We start from the raw sequence: 20837 nt of genomic DNA, 5'->3' as shown, positions 1-20837 counted from the left end.
GGGATGATTGCTGTGTCTTGTGATTGTTTTCACGGGCTTTTGTGAGAAGGAGAGGGATAGATGGACAGGGAAGAGTCGAATGGAGAAATGTGGTGGGTCTCCTGACGGGGTGGACTCCGAGCGGGAGTCCAAAGGAGGAGATTGATGGTGGAAGAAGAACTACCAAACTGCGTGAGCTCCAAGTTTGTGTGCACATGACTGTTTAATAAGATTGGCGCCCTTTTTCTTTTATATTTTGTTTCTCTACTGACCATATAGTCAAAGTAAGAGATATAAAGCTTAATTGTTTAATCGCATATTGTGTAGGGTTTGTTATTTCGGGGTACTGGTTTGTAACGGGACACATCACGCAGCATCCACCCAAACGAGATTTCTTAAGTTTGGCCAGGCAGGGGGGTTATCACCCCCTAGATTAACCCACTAGAAGAAGCGAGAAGTGAGTGTTACAATTCTGGGGGCTCGTCTGGGATTGATTCCATTGGTTGCTGTATGATTACCCTGAGCAATGAACCAGTGAGGCAGATGTTTGTACTCCAGATGAATTGTTAATTCCACGGTTAAAGTTACGACTGTGAGCGAAGGTTTGATAAAATGGCGGGTGCAGCTCTCTATTTAATGCAGACCAGTGCTGAGTTAGCTGGGGGCGGAGATTTCAAAGACAGGGTTCTATCATTTCTGAGGAGTGAGGGGAAAGAGTGGTCAGATTTGGAATGCCTAATTGGTCCATGTCCTCCGGTGAAGAGTGAGAATTCTGAGGTAGTACCCGCCCTTACTTCTCTGGCGAATAAATGGAAAGATGAGAGTCAAAGTCCCAGCTATGGCAGGGTCCGCCGATTCTCTGGAATAATGCCCACCCCTAAAGGGGAGGAGAAGTATGAGCCATGGGCAGAACGGACCTCTCAGTTGTTAGATGAGTGGCAGTGCTCGGATGATGAAAGGCGACAGAGATTGGTTGAAAGTTTGAATGGGCAGGCCGCTGAGATTGTCAGAACTGTCAGGTTAGATTATCCCGCAGCCACAGCTGTAAATTATCTGCAAGCCCTGGAAAATGCACTTGGTCTGACTGGAAGCCCAATGGAGCTCTTGGTGAGGGTTCAAAATGTGCGTCAGTAGAAGGGGGAGAAGCTTTCTGCTTCTATTTTTTGGCTAGAGAGGCAGCTAAATTGCTTGCGGTGCAGAGGGGTCATTCAGTCGGCTGAGGTGGATCAGTTAAGAATGGACCAGATAGCCAGGGGTGCCCAGTCCCATGACCGGATTGCGTGGGGTCTCCGACAGTCTTGTAATACGTGCCCTCCTCCATTTTTTGTTCAGCTGATCAGAGAGGTGCGGGAGGAGGAGAATGCATTGGGACTGCGAGAGGACTCCGTCAGCAGGGTGCAGTCCTTAGTATTAGCCCCTTGTGGTGAAGTGACCGGGGCCAGCCCAACCCAGGAAGTGGTAAAGGAGATGGTGGCAGAGCTGAGAACTGAGAAGTCCCAGGGGTTCATGGTGGGTGTGGACCCTCCGTATGATAGGACCGGTAGAGAGGGCCCCCCCCCAAGAGGATGGTCTACACAGAGGGCTGCGGGTGGCTGGGGTTCTGCAAGAAGAGGGGCGGACAGTAGCGTGTGCTATAACTGTGGGGAAGAGGGACACCTCCAGCAGGAATGTGAGCGGCAGAAAGCCCCTCGGAGAGCGAGCCCATGGGTATCCAAGCAGAGAGAATCATTGGGAAAACTTAGAGGAGACCCAGTGAGGGAACGGCCTGGTGTATCTGGGAGAACACGTTCCCAGCAATGTGCCAAGGAACTCCCAACAGCAAAAGACCCTATTCCTGAAGGCTTAGTGGGACCTCGCTCCAGTGTGTCGCTACGGATAGAGGGTATTTTCACTAAAGCCATACTCGATGCTGGGTCGCAGGTCACGTTACTGTACTGTTCGTTTTACAACCGGTATCCGAAGCATTTCCCCTTGACACCGTTCAATGCACTGGAGATTTGGGGCATCAGTGCTGGTGATTATCCATACGATGGTTACTACTCAGTGAAACTTGAGTTCTTGGAGGCCGATGTGGGAGTGTCTGAGGCTCTTGAGACATTAGTGCTGGCTTGTCGAGACCCTGATGAGACAAGTGGCGTTTCAGTTCTGGTGGGGACCAACACCCCTCTTGTAAGGAGGCTCATGGGGGTCTGCAAGGAGAAGGCAGGTGAGAGCTTCTTGGGGACCTTGTCCGTGCACCAGTGTTTCGAGCCGCTTTTGAGGAAGTGCATGGCAGCATTGGGCCAGATACCGAATTTAAACGAGGGATGTGTAGTGCACCCAGTCAAAGCCTAGGGTGGTACGGCCCGGGGAAGTAGCGGGAGTGATAGGGACCCCCAGATTTCCTGGAGTGACTGAGGGCAAAGCCCTATTAGTGGACCTCGAGGGGGAGTCAAGATTTCTGGCTGGGGTACTGGTGAGGCCCAAATAGCAGAAGCCCTCGGTTGTACAGGCGAGCAGGATGGCTGTGATCGTCAAGAACACTGTGAAGAGGGAGGTCACCTTTAGGCAAGGGATGCCCCTGCGCATTTGTTCCCGGTGACGGTAATGGCTAGTGCCCCTGTGAAACAAGCCAGGGAGAAACTATTGGAAAAGGGGGGAAAGTTGACCGCTAAGTCACTCAACTGCGGGAAATCCCCAGTGCCACCGGGTTGGAAAAGAAGGCTGGTAGAGAAGATGGTGAAGCTGGAAGGTGTCTTTTCCATTGGCGAGTTTAATGCTGGTTGTTCCAAGAGCACTCGTCACACTATCCGGGTGACCAAGGATACCCCGTTGAGAGAGAGATCGCGGCGACTGGCCTCTGCCGACGTGGAAGATGTGTGGCAGCATTTGTGTAAGTTGAAGGAAGCTGGGATCATCGCTGAGTCCCGAAGCCCCTATGCGTCCCCAATAGTAGTGGCCTGGAAGAAGAACGGGAAGGTACGTATGTGTGTGGACTATAGGACTCTGAATAGGCTCACCTTCCCAGACCAGTATACGGTCCCAAGGGTTGAGGATGCGCTGGCTTGTCGCAGTGGTGCAAAGTGGTTCAGTGTGCTGGATTTGAGGAGCGGATATTACCAGATCCCGATGAGTGAGGTCGACAAAGAGAAGACGGCATTTATATGTAACCTGGGATTCTTCCAGTTTGAAAGGATTCCCTAGGGCATATCAGGAGCCCCTGTCACCTTCCAGCGAGTCATGGAGAAGACAGTGGGTGATATGAACTTGCTTGAGGTGTTGGTGTATTTGGATGACCTTATAGTATTTGTATCCACCTTGGAAGAACACGAAGCGAGGCCACTGAAGGTGCTCAGCTGCCTGAAAGCTGAAGGATTAAAACTTTCCCTGGACAAGTGCCAGTTCTGCAAAATGTCTGTTAGCTATGTTGGACATATAATCTCACGAAATGGAGTAGTTACAGACCCGGCTAAGATAGAAGCGATGACCACTTGGCCGAGGCCCCAGACTGAGCGCTCTGTGCTTGTTCCTTGGGTTCTGTGGTTATTATCGGAGATTTGTGAAGGGTTACGCCAAAGTGAGTCACCCTTTGAATCAGCTTCTGTGTGGTTACCCTCCCTTGGGGAAGAAAGGGAGAGGGAAAAAAGGATGGGTGGGTGGAGAATATCTAAAACCGTTGGAGCCCTTTGGACAGAGGTGGGATGCAAAATGTGAGGAGGCTTTTCAGTTGCTGAAGGAGTTGCTGACCCAGGCACCGGTGCTGGCTTTTGTGGACGCCCAATTGCCATATGTACTACACACAGATGCCAGCTGAGAGAGGTTAGGGGGCATCCTGTATCAGGATCAGGGCACTAGGTTGAGGCCCGTGGCGTTTGTCAGCTGGAGTTTGTTGCCCTCCGAGAGAAACTATCCCACCCATAAGTTGGAATTCCTGGTGTTGAAATGGGCGGTGGTGGATAAGCTGAGTGATTATCTCTATGGGGCCAGGTTTAGATGAGGACGGACAACAACCCTTAACTTATACCCTGACCTCGGCGAAACTGGGTGCCACAGGCCATCGGTGGTTGGCAGCGTTGTCTGCCTATGATTTCAGCCTGAAGTACCGGCAAGGAGCTGGAACATTGATGCAGGTGCTTTGTCCCAATGGGTGCATGAGGGACTGGACAGGTACGAGGAGTGGGAGAGCGTTCCTGCCCCTGGGGTGAAGGCCATGTGTCAGTTTGCCATCACCATGAAGGCCGAGGAAAAGGAGAGGCCGGATTGAGCAGTGGATCAATTGGGGGTTTCTGATGATGCCATACCCCCAGTTTACTGTGAGCTGACTGCTCTGAAGACCAATCAGCTGCCGGATTTGCGTTCTGGGGAAGTGGCAGCTACTCAGTGAGATGACCTGGGCACTGGCACTATCTGGTCTGCGGTTGAAAAGGGAGACATGGCTCAGGCGGAGAAGACGAAACACGCTTCGGTGCTTCCATTACTGAAAGAATGGCTTTGGTTGGAGTTGAAAAACCAGATCTTATACCGGGTCATGTCACCCCCGGAACAACCCCAGTGTTGCCAGCTGGTTCTGCCCGAGAAGTATCGGAGGATTGCATTGAAGTCACTTCATGACGATGCTGGACATTTGGGGGTGCAGAAGACTTATGGATTGCTCAAAGACCTGTTTTACTGGCCCCGAATGAAGTCAAAGGTTGAAGAATACTGCAAGTCGTGCATCCACTGCATACACCAGAAGATACTGCCTACGTGGACAGCTCCTTTGTCCCACTTGCAGAGTGCAGAGCTCCTGGATCTGGTGTGTATGGATTTCCTGTCCGTAGAACCCAATGCCAGCAACATGATGAATGTCTTAGTCTTCACGGATCACACCACCAGATATGCTCAGGCTTTTCCTACCAAGGACCAGAGGGCGACTACGGTGGCAAGAGTGTTATGGGAAAAGAATTTCGTTCATTATGGCCTTCCCAGGCGGATACATAGTGACCAGGGACGGGACTTTGAGAGCAGACTCATCTATGAGTTACTGGGCATGCTTGGAGTTGAGAAGTCGAGGATCATGCCCTATCACCCGCAGGTCGATCCCCAGCCTGAGAGGTTTAATCGGACTTTGCTAGACATGCTCGGGACCCTGGAGATCAGCAAGAAGAGCAGGTGGAGTCAACATATTGGGCATCTGGTTTACCGTTACAACTGGACATGAAATGAAGCTACTGGGTATTCACCCTATTATCTGATGTTTGGGTGTGAGGTGAGGTTGCCCATCGACCTTTGTTTTGGGACTGACACGGTTGACTTACCACCAAAGCCTTATCTAAAGTATGTGTCTGATATAAGGAGAGAGCTGAAAAGGGCTTATGAATTGGCTGGGGTTGCGGTTGCCAAGCAGAATCGTGGAAATAAGAGGAGGTATGATCAGAAAGTGAGATCCTCCCAACTCCTGGGAGACCAGGTCCTCATAAGGAATTTGGGACTACCTGGAAAGCACAAGTTGGCTGACCGCTGAGTGGCCACACCCTATGTGGTGGAGAGTCAGATGCCAAACATACCAGTTTTCCAGGTGAGACCAGAGGAGGGGAAGGGGCCTGTCAATATTCTCCGTCGGAACCACCTGTTGCCCCTAGAGGTGCAGGTAGACCAAGAGCCCGACTTGGAGCCTACACCTAGTAAGAGGACTCTGCGAAAATGCGGCGTGACTGCAGGGCCCACAGCAGGAGAGGCTGGGCTGGGCCCCACCCACGAGAGGGATACTGTTTCGGAGGATGATTATCTGGATGTGTGGTACATGCTGCCCTTCGCTAACTCCCCATTGATTGAGGAAGAGACCCCTGGCCCTTCTCCCACTGAGTCAGGTGAGGTGGGGGCGAGCTGTGGGCAGGCTGGGTTACAGCAGGACACTGAAGGAGAGAAAGCGGAGCCTGGACAAGGGACAGAGGGCTCCGAGATGCAGGGGGACAAGAGTGATAGATCGGGAGAGGACTTGGCAAGCAGACCCGAAGTATCCCCAGTAGTGTCCAGGTGAGGAGGTACAGAGGTCTCAGAGGATTAGGAGACCACTGGATAGGTTGGCCTACGTAATGCCTGGGGAACAGGGCGTGACCTCTACTGTTTAGGGGAGCTATGTCACTGCCTTGTGCACCTGGATTGGGCTTTGTGTTTTGCAGGAGGGGTTGGCGAATTATCTCAACATCATGGGGACATGACTAAATTCGGTGGGGGGGAGAGTGTAACACGCTGTAAGGTTTCACTGCTAAGGTTAATGTAATGGCTCACATGTAATGTTCCACTGTTAAGGTAATGGTTTCTCTGTAGCAGCAATGTTTGGGTTATGACTTAGGGGCTAGCCAATAAGGGATGATTGCTGTGTCTTGTGATTGTTTTCACGGGCTTTTGTGAGAAGGAGAGGGAGAGATGGAGAGAGAAGGCACGAACGGAGAAATGTGGTAGGTCTCCTGACTGGGGGGACTCCGAGCGGGGGTCCGAAGGAGGAGATTGATGGTGGAAGAAGAACTACCGAACTGCGTGAGCTCCAACTTTGTGTGCACATGACTGTTTAATAAGATTGGCGCCCTTTTTCTTTAATATTTTGTTTCTCTACTGACCATATAGTCAAAGTAAGAGTTATAAAGCTTAATTGTTTAATCGCATATTGTGTACGGTTTGTTATTTCAGGGTACTGATTTGTAACAGGGGACATCATACAGCATCCACCCAAATGAGATTTCTTAAGTTTGGCCGGGTGGGGGGGCGGGGTTATCACCCCCTAGATTAAGCCGCTAGAAGAAGTGAGTGTTACATGAGTTTAATTATTCCTGAAGGTAGCGGCATGGATAGATAAAGTGGTGAAGAAGATATATGGGATACTTCCTTTCAATAAGGCATTGAATACAATAACAGGGAGTTCATAAAATATTGGTTAGGCCAGAGCTGGGGTACTATGTAGAATTGTGGTCACCACACTCCAGGAAGGTGCAATGGGGATTCATTTGTTGAGGGGTAGTTTGCTTTCCTTGGAATAGAGGAAGTGAAGAGGGACCTGATGGAGGTGTGCAAATTTATAAGAGGCGTGGATAGAGATGATATCAGGATGGTTTGTTCATGAGAAATCTTGTCCCACTAATTTGACAATTTTTTTTGAACAATGATGAAGGTAGTGTGGTATAAAGTTATGATAGGTTGAAAATGCAGTCTTTATTTACTCAGGCTTAGAAAATCAAAAACTAGAGGACATAGGTATAAAGTGAAATGGGAAAGGTTTGATAGGCTCTGTGAGCATCTGGAACGTTCTGCCAGGGTGATGGTAGCAACATTATAGATACTCTTGTAAGGCACATGGATGATTGAAAAATGGACAGTTATGTAGGAGCGATGAATTAGATTGATCTTAGACTAGGTTAAAGGGTCAGCACAACATTGTGTGCCAAAACACCCGTGCTGTGATGTAATGATCAATGTTCTATGATTTTATAAGAAAGAAAATGAAAAAAATGCCATGCACTAACTTCAAGATGTTTCAGTTAGGTACTTGCTAAGTGCCTTGTTTGCTTATTGTTGCCAAGGGCCTGTACATTGTATGACAACAGATTGTTTATTTGCTGTTTTTCTGTCCTAGACAATATCACATTTATGCTGAAAAGAAAACCATGAATCATCCCAACACACTGGACAGATGTCGAATTAAAACCTTGAAGTGTAATGTTGTAAGTGGGTGAATGCTGCCTGTTTCAATCTGGGAGTTTATCACTGACCTGGTGGAACAGATAAGAGCAATGCTTCTATTCAGGCCCTTGAGTCTTGAACAACAGCATGTATAAAGTTAATGCTTAGGGCTCCCTGCTGATGTATGTCCTGGGCTCCTCGATATACTTGACTAGGAAAAGGGGCAAGGGAACAACATTAACATGTTGTACAGCTACGACAAAAAAGCTTGTCAAAGGGAGGGAAGCAGAGTGTGAACAGCTGGGTGCAGTGTGTGTGCAGCAAGGATCATGGGTTGCTGAGCTGGATATTGGGAACCATGAGCTAATCTCTCTCATCAGTATAACTGCATGGCTCTATGGACATTGGAATCTGGCAACCTTTGATTGCCTATCAGAGAAATACCTTTGTCTATCCATCCTTTCCACCAAACTCTCAGAAACTTGTAATTGATGTTTTCTCACTTGCCCAGTTCTGACGGAGAGGGTTTGATCTGAAATGTTAAACTCATTCACCCTTTCCACAGATGACCAAATAATTGTGATATTTGTTTGGAGTACCAAAAGAAAAATGTTTGAAAATATCTTGTAAAAGACTTTGTAAAAGACTGCAGATATGCTGCTTTTGACACAGGGAATGTTATTTTACTTTTTCTAGATTAGTCATGCGAAACAGGCGCTAAAAATTATGAAACAGAAGGGGAAAAATTTAACGGAGAGGCTGAATGAAGTACAGAAACTAGTGCAGAAATTCAAAAAACAAGTGGAGGAGGTGAGATTGGTTTGAACCTTCCTGACTTTGTTGAGAAATTTATGAACTAGAAAATCCTTGAGCATTTACATTGGCAGTCTCTCTGTTCCTGAGGTCTGTTCATAATACAAACTGTTTGTTAAATTATAAATGAACAAAAATAGTTTTGATAATATTGAAAAATCAAAGAATGAAAATTCAAAATACCAGAAACAAAATGGACTAAAATTGCAGCAACACACACACACACAATGCTGGAGGAACTCAGCAGGCCAGGCAGAATCTATGGAAAAAAGTACAGTACATTTCGGGCCGAGACCCTTCATCTACTGGAGAAAAAAAGATGAGGAGTCAAAATCAGAAACTGGGGGAAGGGGCGGAAGAACCACAAGGTGATAGGTGAAACCGGGAGGGAGGGAGGGGTGAAGTAAAGAGTTGAAAAGTTAATTGGTGAAGAAAATAGAGGGCTGGAAAAGGGGGAATCTGATAGGTGAGGGCAGAGATCTATGGAAGAATGAAAAAAAGGGAGGAGCACCAGAGGGAGGTGATGGGCAGGTAAAGAGATAAGGTGAGAGAAGGAAATGGGAATGGGGAATGGTGACGGGGTGGAAATATTGGAAGTTTGAGAAACCAATGTTTGTACCATCAGGTTGGAGGCTACCCAGACGGAATATAGGAGTTGCTCCTCCAACCTGAGTCTGGCCCCATTATGACAGTAGAGGAGGCAATGGACTGACACGTCAGAAGAGGAGTGGGAAGTGGAATTAAAATGGGTTGCCACTGTGAGATCTCATTTTCCTGGCGGTTGGAGCGTAAGTGCTCGGTGAAGCAGTCTCCCAATCTGCGTCAGGTATCACTGATTATACAGGAGGCCACACCAACAGACTCACCTGAAATTGGCTCAGAGGAAGGAAGAAGAGGGTGGTGGGTGAATACAGTACTCAAGGTGTTGTATCTCAATGCATGGAGTATAAAAAATAAGGTGGATGATCTTGTTGCACTATTATAGATGCTCAGTTATGATGTTGTGGCCATAACTGAATCATGGCTGAAGGATGGTTGTAGCTACAAGCTGAATGTCCAAGGTTACTCATTGTATCAGGGGGACAGGAAGGTAGGCAGAGGGGGAGGTGTGGCTCTACTGGTAAAGAATGGCATCAAATCTGTAGAAAAATGTGACATAGGATTGCAAGATGTTGAATCCTTGTGGGTTGAGTTAAGAAACTGCCAGGGTAAAAGAACCCTGATGTCAGTTATATACAGGCCTCCCTACTGTGGCTGAGAGGTGGACCACAAATTACAACGGGAAATAGAAAAGGCGAGTCAAAAGGGCAATGTTATGATAATAATGGGAGATTTTAACATGCAAGTCGATTGGGAAAATCAGGTTGGTAATGGATCTCAAGAGAGTGAGTTTTTTGAATATTTAAGAGATAGCTTTTCAGAGCAGTTTGTTGTTGAGCCTACTAGGGGATCAGCTATACTGGACTGGGTGTTATGTAATGAACGGGAGCCAATTAGGGAGCTTAAGGTAAAAGAACCCTTAGAAACCAGTGATCACAATATGATTGAGTTCAACTTGAAATTTGATAGGGAGAGAGTAAAGTCTGATGTACCAGTATTTCAGTGGAGTAAGGGAAATTACAGTGGAATTTGAGAGACGAGGCTGCTGGCAGGGATACCAGCAGAGCAGCAATGGCATGCGTTTCTGGGGAAGATGAGAAAGGAGAGAATAGATGGTATTCCAAAAACAAAGAAATACTCAAATGGCAAAATAGTACAGCTGTGGCTGACAAGAGAAGTCAAAGCTAATGTGAAAACAAGAGGGAGGGCAGACAACAAAGCAATACTTAAGTGGGGTGATAGATAGTAAAAACTTTTTCAAGTATGTTAAAATAAAAGAGAAATGACAGTGGATATAGGACCGCTAGAAAATGGGGCAGGAAAAATAATAAAGGGAGACAAGGAGATGGATGATGAACTAAATGAGTATTTTGCATATCTTCACTGTGGAAGACACTGACAGTGTGGCAGATGTTGAAAGGTGTGAGTGCAGTTACTATTACAAGGGTGAAGATGGTCAAAAAGCTGAATAAGTCACCTGGACCAGACGAACTGCACCCTAGGGTTCTGAAAGAGGTAACGTTAGAGATTGTGGCGGCATTAGAAATGATCTTTCAAAAATCATTGGACTCTGTTATAGTGCCAGAGGACTGGAAAATTGCAAATGTCCCTCCATTCTTTAAGAAAGGAGGAAGCCAGCAGAAAGGAAATTATAGACCAGTTAGCCTGACCTCGGTGGTTGGGAGGATGTTTGAGTCAATTGTTAAGGATGAGCTGATGGAGTACTTGTGACACAGAATAAGATAGTACAAAGTCAGTATGGTTTCTTTCAGGGAAAATCCTGTCTGATGAACCTGTTGGAATTCTATGAAGAGATTACAAGTTAGCTAGATACAGGGGATACTGTGGATATTGTGTATTTGGACTTTCAGAAGGCTTTTGACAAGGTGCCACACATGAGGCTGCTTACCAAGTTAAGAGCCCATGGTATTACAGGAAAATTACTAACATGGTTAGAGCATTGGCTGATTGGTAGGAGGCAGCAAGTAGGAATAAAAAGATCCTTTTCTGGTTGGCTGCCAGTGACTAGTGGTGTTCCGCAGGGGTCAGTGTTGGGACCGCTTCTTTTTATGCTATATAAAAATGATTTAGATGATGAAATAGATGGCTTTGTTGCCAAGTTGCAGATGATACGAAAATTGGTGGAGGGGCAGGTAGTGTTAAGGGAACAGGTAGGATGCAGAAGGACTTAGACAGATTAGGAGAATGGGCAAGAAAGTGACAAATGAAATACAATGTTGGAAAATGCATGGTCATGCACTTTGGTAGTAGAAATAAATGTGCTGACTATTTTCTAAACGAGGAGAAAATCCCAAAATCTGAGGTACAAAGAGACTTGGTAGTCCTTGTGCAGAACATGCTAAAGGTTAACTTGCAGGCTGAATCATTGGTGAGGAAGGCAAATACAATGTTAGCATTCATTTCAAGAGGTCTAGAATACAAGAGCAGGGATGTGATGGCTTTATAAGGCACTGGTGAGACCTCACCTTGAGTATTGTGAACAGTTTTGGGCCTCTCATCTTAGAAAAGATGTGCTGGCATTGGAGAGGGTCCATAGGAGGTTGGCTAGGATGATTCCAGGAATGAAAGGGTTATCATACGAGGAACGTTTGATGGCCCTGGGTCTGTACTTGCTGGAATTCAGAAGGATGAAAGGAGATCTCATGAAACCGTTCAATTGTTGAAATGCCTAGACAGAGTAGATGTGGAAAGGATGGGAGAATCTAGGACAAGAGGGCACAGCCTCAGGATAAAGGAGTATCCATTCAAAACAGAGATGTGGAGAAGTTTCTTTAGCCAGAAGGTAGTGAGCTTGTGGAATTTGTTCCCACGTGCAGCTGTGGAGGCCAGGTCATTGGGTGTATTTAAGGCAGAAATTGATAGGATCTTGGTTGGACATGGCATCAAAGGTTATGGGAGAGGGCTGGAAAATGAGGTTAGGAAGGAGAAAAAAAAGGATCAGCCATGATTGAATGGTGGAGCAGACTCGATAGGCCAAATGGCCAAATTCTGCTCCTATGTCTTATGTTCTTATGAAGGCTGTTTCTCAGACTGGAGGCTGATGACTAGTGATAGGCTGTAGAGGCTGGTGTTGGGAGCATTGTTATTCGTTACAGGGGGTTCTTGATCAATTAGGGAAGTGGACCAAAGAGTGGAATACAGATAAGTATGAAGTGATGCATTTTAGAAAGTCAAAGCAGTATATGTGTCTAGGGCATGAGGGAGTGTGATGAAACAGAGGGACCTGGGAGTATGTGCATAGTTCATTGAAAGCAGCATCACAGATAGGCAGCGTGGTATGGAAGGCACTTAGCATGTTGGCTTTTATCAGTTAGGGCACTGAGTATATGAGTTGATACATTTAAGTTGAAGTTTAATTATCGTTCAGACGTATGTGAATATAGGCAAATGAATCAGAATTCCTCCAGGGGCAAGGTGCAAAACACAACAGCACACTGCACTCAGCACATAGAACATAGCACAATATAGTGACAGGCTCAGAAAAACTTAGTCACAAAGAAAAGAAATAACGTTCCCACCATCCTGATGAAGGGTGTTGGCTCGAACTGTTCACTGTTTATCTTTTCTTTGTAATGCATATGGATTTCAGCAAGGCATTTGACAAGATACCCCATGCAAGGCTTATTGAGAAAATAAGGAGGCATGGGATCCAAAGGGACATTGCTTTGTGGATCCAGAACTGGGTTGCCCACAGAAGGCAAAGAGTGGTTGCAGACAGGTCATATTCTGCATGGAGGGAACAGGGAACTGTTCTTGGACCCCACTCTTCGTGCTTTTTATAAATGACCTGGATGAGGAAGTGGAGGGATGGGTTAGTAAATTTGCTGATGATACAAAGATTGAGGGTGTTGTGGATAGTATGGAGGGCTGTCAGTGGGACATTGATAGGATGCAAAACTGGGCTGAGAAGTGGCAGATAGAATTCAACCCAGGTAAATGTGAGGTGGTTCATTTTGGTATGTCAAATATGATGGCAGAATATAGTATTAATGGTAAGACTTGGCAGTGTGGAGGATCAGAGGGATCTTGGAGTCCGAGTCCACAGGACACTCAAAGCTGCTGCGCAGGTTGACTCTGTGGTTAAGAAAGCGTACGGTACATTGGCCTTCATCAATCATGGGATTGAGTTTAGGAGCCGAGAGGTAATGTTGCAGCTATATAAGACCCTGGTCAGACCCCACTTGGAGTACTGTGCTCAGTTCTGGTCACCTCACTATAGGAAGGATGTGGAAACCATAGAAAGGGTGCAGAGGAGATTTACAAGGATGTTGCCTATATTGGGGAGCATGCCTTATGAGAATAGGTTGAGTGAACTTGACCTTTTTTCCTTGGACCAACGGAGAATGAGAGGTGACCTGATTGAGGTGGATAAGATGATGAGGGGCATTGATGGTGTGGATAGTCAGAGGCTTTTTCCCAGGATTGAAATGGCTGGCATGAGAGGGCACAGTTTTAAGGTGCTTGGAAGTAGGTACAGAGGACATGTCAGGGGCAAGTTTTTTTATGCAGAGACTGGTGAGTGCGTAGAATGGGCTGCCTGCAACAATGGTGGAGGTGGATACGGTAGTGTCTTTTATGAGACTGCTGGACAAGTACATGGAGCTCAAAAAAATAGAGGGCTATGGGTAATCCTAAGTAAGTAAGTAAGGACATGTTCAGCACAGCTTTGTGGGCCGAAGGGCCTGTATTGTGTTGTAGGTTTTCTATGTTTCTCCTTAAGGCTGCCTGAACTGCTAAGTTCCTCTAGCATTTTGTTTGTGTTCCTCTGTATTTTCAGCATCTGCACAATTTCTTCATAGAAATCATGCTGACTTTGACTTATTTTATCATTAGTCTCCCAGTACCCCAAAACCTTGTCCTTAATAATGGACTCCAACATTTTCCCAACCACTGAGGTTAGGCTAACTGGCCTATAATTTCCACTCTTTTGTCTTCCTCCCTTCTTAAAGGGTAGAGTGACATCTGCAATTTTCCAGTCTTCAGGAACCATGCCAGAATCAAATGATTCTTGCTAGATCATGACCAATGCATCCATTATCTCTTTAGCAAGCTCTTTCAGGATTCTGGTACAGGTCACCTACCCACCTTTGAGTTTGCCAAGCGCTTTTTCCTTTGTAATATCAATGGTACTCACGCCTGCTCCCTGACATTCATGGACCTCTGGCATACAGCTTATGCATTCCACAGTAAAGGCTGAAGCAAAGTACTTATTAAGTTCATCTGCCATTTCTTTGTCCCCTTTGCCAACACGTCAGCATCATTTTCAGTGGTCCAATATCAACTCTCACCTCCTTTTTACTCATTAGAAAACTGAAAAAAACTTGCAGTATCCTGCTTTAGATTATTGGCTGGTTTGCCCTCATATTTAATCTTTTCTCTTCTTATTGCTTTTTTAGTTGCTCTTTGTTGGATTTTAAAAGCTTCTCTGTCATCCAACTTCCCACTCACTTTTGCTACATTACATGCCCTTTTCCTTGTCTTTTATAACCATATAACCATATAACCATATAACAATTACAGCACGGAAACAGACCATCTCGGCCCTTCTAGTCCGTGCCGAACTCTTACTCTCACCTAGTCCCACCGACCTGCACTCAGCCCATAACCCTCCATTCCTTTCCTGTCCATACACCTATCCATTTTTTTTTAAATGATAACATCGAACCTGCCTCAACAACTTCTACTGGAATCTCGTTCCAAACAGCTACCACTCTCTGAGTAAAGAAGTTCCCCCTCATGTTACTCCTAAACTTTTGCCCTTTAACTCTCAACTCCTGTCCTCTTGTTTGAATCTCCCCCACTCTCAATAGAAAAAGCCTACCCACGTCAACTCTATCTATCCCCCCTTATAATTTTAAACACCTCTATCAAGTCCCCCCCTCAACCTTCTACATTCCAAAGAATAAAGACCCAACTTGTTCAACCTTTCTCTGTAACTTAGGTGAAGAAACCCAGGTAACATTCTAGAAAACCTTCTTTGTACTCTATTTTGAAGACATCTTTTCTATAATTCGGTGACCAAAACTGTACACAATACTCTAAATTTGGCCTCACCGATGCCTTGTATAATTTCAACATTACATCCCAACTCCTATACTCAATGCTCTGATTTATAAAGGCCAGCATACCAAAAGCTTTCTCCACCACCCTATCCACATGAGATTCCACCTTCAGGGAACTATGCACCATTATTCCTAGAACCCTCTGTCCTACTGCATTCTTCAATGCCCTACCATTTACCACGTATGTCCTATTTTGATTAGTCCTACCAAAATGTAGTCTTTAATTTCCCTTGTCAGGCATGGTTGCCTTGCCCTGCCATTTGAGAACAACTTCTGTGGGACATATTTATCCTGCACTTTGTGAACTATTCCCAGCAACTTCAGCCATCTCTGCTTGATGTCATCAGTGCCAGTATCCCCTCCAATGCACCTGTGAAAGTTCCTCTCTTATGCCTTAATTCCTTTTCTTCCCTTGTAATACTGATACATGTGAGTTGTGCTTCTCCCTCTCAAATTGCAGTAAGAATTCCATCATATTATGATCACTGCCTCCTAAGGACTCCTTTACGTTAAGCTCCTTAATAAGATCTGGGTTATTACCCAACACCCAATCTAAGATAGCCTTTCCCCAAGTAGGCTTAAGCACAAGCTGCTCTAAAAGGCCACCTCGTAGGCATTTAACAAATTCCATCTCTCGCATCCTGACACCAACCTGCTTTTCCCAATCCCCTTGCATATTGAAGACCCGAATTACAATTGTGACATTACCCTTATTACACGCCCTTTCCAGCTCCCTTTGCAATCTCAACCCAACATCTTGGCCTATATATGATTCCCATAATGGTTTATTACCCTTGCAGTTTCTTAACTCTATCCACAAAGATTCAACATTCTCTGACCCAATGTCTCCCCTTTCTAAAGATGTAATTCTATCTCTTAGAAATAGAGCCATACCATCGTCTATGCCTTCCAGCCTGTCCTTTCAATACAAGGTACATCCTTTGATGCTAAAATCCCAACTATGACCTTCTTTCAGCCACGACTCAATGATGCCCACCGACAAAATAATTCTTCATTAAAAAATTTCTGAAGAATTCAGGGTATATTGCTTGTATTTTCTCTCAGCCTCAAACACCTATTCCGGATATCTTTATCTGGATGCTGAGCAACGGGAAGCGTGTGGCAGTTGCTCGTGTCCCTGCACGACAGATTCTTTACTCAGTTGCGGAAGAAGAAAATGGAAAAGACTGTGGGAAAATTCAATCCATCATTATGAAGGTAAGGACACCATCCTTTCACCAGTCAGTAGATGGCAATGCTGCCTCATGAAACACTGTGTTTCAGTTAGTTTCCAAAAGAGCCCTGCCACCTGCTGGTCAGTGTTTCCCTGGAGACCATGAGAAATCTGCAAATTGTTTTTGTGTCTGCATGAGCAGATAATTCACCAGTTCCTTCGTATCACTTAATTTGTTTCAGAGTGTTTGGGTCATGAAAGTACAGGCTGTTGGACATGACGGGTGTAGGCTTTGGGTAATGAGGGAACGGGCTTTGGGTCATAAGGGTTCAGGCTTTGGGTCATGAGGGTACGGGCTTTGAGTCATGAGGGTTCAGGCTTTGGGTTATGAGGGTACGAGCGATGGATCATGAAGGTACGGGCTTTGGATAATGAGGTAAGGACTTTGGGTCATGAGGGTTCAGGCTTTGGGTCATGAGGGTACGGGCTTTGGGTCATGAGGGTACGGACTTTGGATAATGAGGGTTCAGGCTTTGGGTCATGAGGGTAAGGACTTTGAGTCATGAAGGTACGGGCTATGGATCATGAGGGTAAGGACTTTGAGTCATGAAAGTATGGGCTTTGGAGCATGAAGGTACGGGCTTTGGGTAATGAGGGTTCAGGATTTGGGTAATGAGGGTATGCACTTTGAGGTAAAAAAAGGTACGGGCTTTGGGTCATGAGGGTATGGGCTTTTGGTCATGAGGGTTCAGCTTTGGGTCATGAGGGTACAGGTTTTGGGTAATGAGGGTTTTGCACTTTGGGGTAATAAGGGTACATTCTTTAGGTCATGAGGGTATGGAGTTTGGGTCATGAGGGTACAGTCATGAGGGTCATGCCGTGTTTGGGCTTTGGTACTTGAGGGTACGGGCTTTGGGTCATGAGGGTAGAGACTATGGGTCATGAGGGTACGGGCTTTTGTGTCAAGATGGTATGGGCTTTGGGTAATGATGGTATGGGCTTTGGGTATGAGAGCACAGGCCTTGGGTCATTAGTGTACAGGCACTGGGTAATGTGGGTTCAGGCTTTGGGTAATGAGGGTCTGCAGTTTGTGGTAATAAGGGTACAGACTTTCGGTCAGGGCACAATCTTTGGGTTATGCCTGGTACAGACTTTGCGTCATGAGGGTACGGGCTTTCCGTCATGAGGGTACGGGCTTTGCGTCATGGGGGTCCAGGCTTTGGGTCATGAGGGTACAGGGTTTGATTCATGAGGGTACAGGCTTTGAGGTCATGAGGGCATGGGCTTTGGGCAATGAGGGAATGGGCTTTGGGTCATCAGGGTTCAGGCCTAGTGTAATGAGGGTACAGGTTTTGGGTAATGAGGGTATGGGCTTTTATTCATGAAGGTACAGGTTTGGGTCATGAAGGTGTGGGTTTGGGTAATGAGGGTATGGGCTTTGGCTCAAGGGTATGGGCTTTGGATAATGAGGGTATGGGCTTTGGGTCGAGGGTACGGGCTTTGAGTGATGAGGGTACGGGTTTTGGGTCATTGGGGTGCGGGCTTTGGGTCACTGGGGTACGGGCTTTGGGTTACTGGGGTATGGGCTTTGGGTCATTGGGGTGTGGGCTTTGGGTCATTGGGGTATGGGCTTTGGGTCGTTGGAGTATGGGCTTTGAGTGATGAGGGTACGGGCTTTGGGTCACTGGGGTGCGGGCTTTGGGTCACTGGGGTGCGGGCTTTGGGTCATTGGGGTATGGGCTTTGGGTCGTTGGGGTATGGGCTTTGGGTGATGAGGATACGGGCTTTGGGTCATTGGGGTACAGGCTTTGGGTAATGAGGGTATGGGCTTTGAGTGATGAGGGTACGGGCTTTGGATCACTGGGGTGCGGGCTTTGGGTCATTGGGGTGTGGGCTTTGGGTCATTGGGGTACGGGCTTTGGGTAATGAGGGTATGGGCTTTGGGTCGACGGTATGGGCTTTGGGTGATGAGGGTACGGGCTTTGGGTCATTGGGGTACGGGCTTTGTGTCATTGGGGTACGGGCTTTGGGTCATTGGGCTATGGGCTTATGGTCATGAACGTACCAGCTTTGGGTCATTGGAGTGTGGGCTTTGGGTCAGCCATGGACAGACTTTGGACTTAGATCCTTCACTTCAACCAAGTCATACCTAAAAGAAGTCCAAAAGATCAGTTGTTCAGAGAAGAATGTGAAAGGCAATAGAAAGGTATTGAAAATAAAACAAATTCCAATTAGTTGATTAAGATAATTAAAAATATATTTGTGGTGAGGCCTCCCTGTTGACAATTGTTGACAATTTATGTCAGTTGTTTCAGTAAATAATGTATATTTCCTTCCATTTCAGTGTGTCATTCCATTGTAGACCATAAGACCATAAGATATAGGAGCAGAATTAGGCCATCTGGCCCATTGAGTCTGCTCCGCCATTCAACCATGGATGATCCTTTTTTTTTTAATCTCCTCCTCAACCCCAGTTGCTGGCCTTCTCCTCTTAACTTTTGATGCCATGTCCAATCAAGAACCTATCATTCTCTGCCTTAACTGCACTCAATGACCTGGCCTCCACAGCTGCATGTGGCAACAAATTCCATAAATTCACCACCCCTTGTCGAAAGAAATGTCCCTGCATTTCTGTCTTGAAAGGGCACCCCTCTATCCTGAGGCTGTGCCCTCTTGTCCTAGACTCTCCCACCGTGGGAAACATCCTTTCCACATCTACTCTGTCTAAGCTTTCAATATACGAAAGGTTTCAATAGAATACCTCCTCATCCTTCTAAATTTCAACAAGTACAGACCCAGAGCCATCAAACGTTCCTCATATGATAACAATTTCATTCTTGGAATCATCCTTGTGAAACTCCTTTGGACACTCTCCAGTGCCAGCACGTCTTTTCTAAGATGAGGGGCCCAAAAGTGATCACAATACTCAGGGTGAGGCCTCACCAGTGCCTTATAAAGCCTCAGCATCACATCCTTGCTCTTGTATTCTAGACCTCTTGAAATGAATGCTAACATGGTATTTGTCTTCCTCACCACTGACTTAACCTGCAAGTTAACCTTCAGGGAGTTTCGCACAAGGACTCCCAAGTCTCTCTGCATCAAAGATTCCTGGATTTTCTCCACATTTAGAAAATAGTCCACACATTTATTTCTACTATCAAAGTGCATGACTATGCATTTTCCAACATTGTATTTCATTTGCCACTTTCTTGTTCATTCTCCTAATCTGTCTAAGTCCTTCTGCATCCTACCTGTTCCCTTAACACAACCTGCCCCTCCACCAATCTTCATATCATCTGCAAACTTGGTAACAAAGCCATCTATTCCATCAACTAAATCATTTATATACAGCATAGAAAGAAGTGGTTCCAACACCGACCCCTGCAGAACACCACTAGTCACTGGCAGCCAACCAGGAAAGAAAGGATCCTGTTATTCCCACTCGGTGCCTCCTGCCAATCAGCCAGTGCTCTAACCATGTTAGTAACTTTTCTGTAATACCATGGGCTCTTAACTTGGTAAGCAGCCTCATGTGTGGCATCTTGTCAAAGACCTCCTAAACGTCCAAACATCCTTCCTCCTTTCTTAAAGAGTGGAGTACATTTGCAATTTTCCAGTACTCTGGCACCATGCCAGAGTCATAGAAACATAGAAACATAAAAAAACATACAGCACAATACCGGCCCTTCGGCCCACAAGCTGTGCCAAACATGTTCCTACCTTAGAACTACCTAGGCTTTACCCATAGCCCTCTATTTTTCTAAGCTCCATGTAGCCATCCAGGAGTCTATTAAAACACCCTATCATTTCTGCCTCCACCACCGCGGCGGGCAGCCCATTCCACGCACTCACTACTCTCTGCATAAAAAACATACCCCTGATCTCTTGTACACCTCTATCAGGTCACCACTCATCCTCTGTCGCCCCAAGAAGGAAAAGACTGAGTTCACTCAACCTATTCTCAAAAGGCATGCTCCCCAATCCAGACAACATCCTTGTAAATCTCCTCTGCACGCTTTCTATGGTGTCCATGTCCTTCCTGTAGTGAGGTGACCAGAATTGAGCACAGTACTCCAAGCGGGGTCTGACCAGGGTCCTATGGTTGAACTCCATCTGCCACTTCTCAGCCCAGTTTTGCATCCTATCAATGTCCAGCTGTAACCTCTGACAGCCCTCCACACTATCCACAACACCTCCAACCTTTGTGTCATCAGCAAATTTACTAATCCATTCCTCCACTTTCTCACCCAGGTCATTTATAAAAATCACGAACAGTAGGGAGTCCCAGAAGAGATCCCTGAGGCACACCACTGATCACTGGCCTCCATGCAGAATATGACCCGTCTACAACCACTCTTTGCCTTCTGTGGGCAAGCCAGTTCTGGATCCACAAAGCAATGTCCCCTTGGATCCCATGCCTCCATATTTTCTCAATAAACCTTGCATGGGGTACCTTATCAAAAGCCTTGCTAAAATCCATATACACTACACCTACAGTTCTACCTTCATCAATGTGTTTAGTCACATCCTTAAAAAATTCAATCAGGCTTGTA

At 46.2% G+C, this 20837-nt stretch overlaps 1 protein-coding gene across 5 annotated transcripts in view; it reads left to right on the top strand.

The window, feature by feature from the left end:
* fer1l4 (fer-1 like family member 4) overlaps nt 1-20837 on the top strand; it is a 407998-nt gene that overhangs the window by 181725 nt on the left and 205436 nt on the right. For all 5 annotated transcript variants that reach the window (XM_063040941.1, XM_063040940.1, XM_063040943.1 and 2 more), the window contains exons 20-22: nt 7568-7655; nt 8311-8424; nt 16176-16328. In XM_063040941.1, coding sequence (XP_062897011.1) covers nt 7568-7655; nt 8311-8424; nt 16176-16328 — 355 coding nt within the window. The remainder of the gene's footprint in view (nt 1-7567; nt 7656-8310; nt 8425-16175; nt 16329-20837) is intronic.

This window comes from Mobula hypostoma, chromosome 2, assembly GCF_963921235.1.
Source record: "Mobula hypostoma chromosome 2, sMobHyp1.1, whole genome shotgun sequence".
In the NCBI taxonomy this organism is placed as follows: Eukaryota; Metazoa; Chordata; class Chondrichthyes; order Myliobatiformes; family Myliobatidae; genus Mobula; species Mobula hypostoma.
This window is presented reverse-complemented; position numbering and strand designations above follow the sequence as displayed.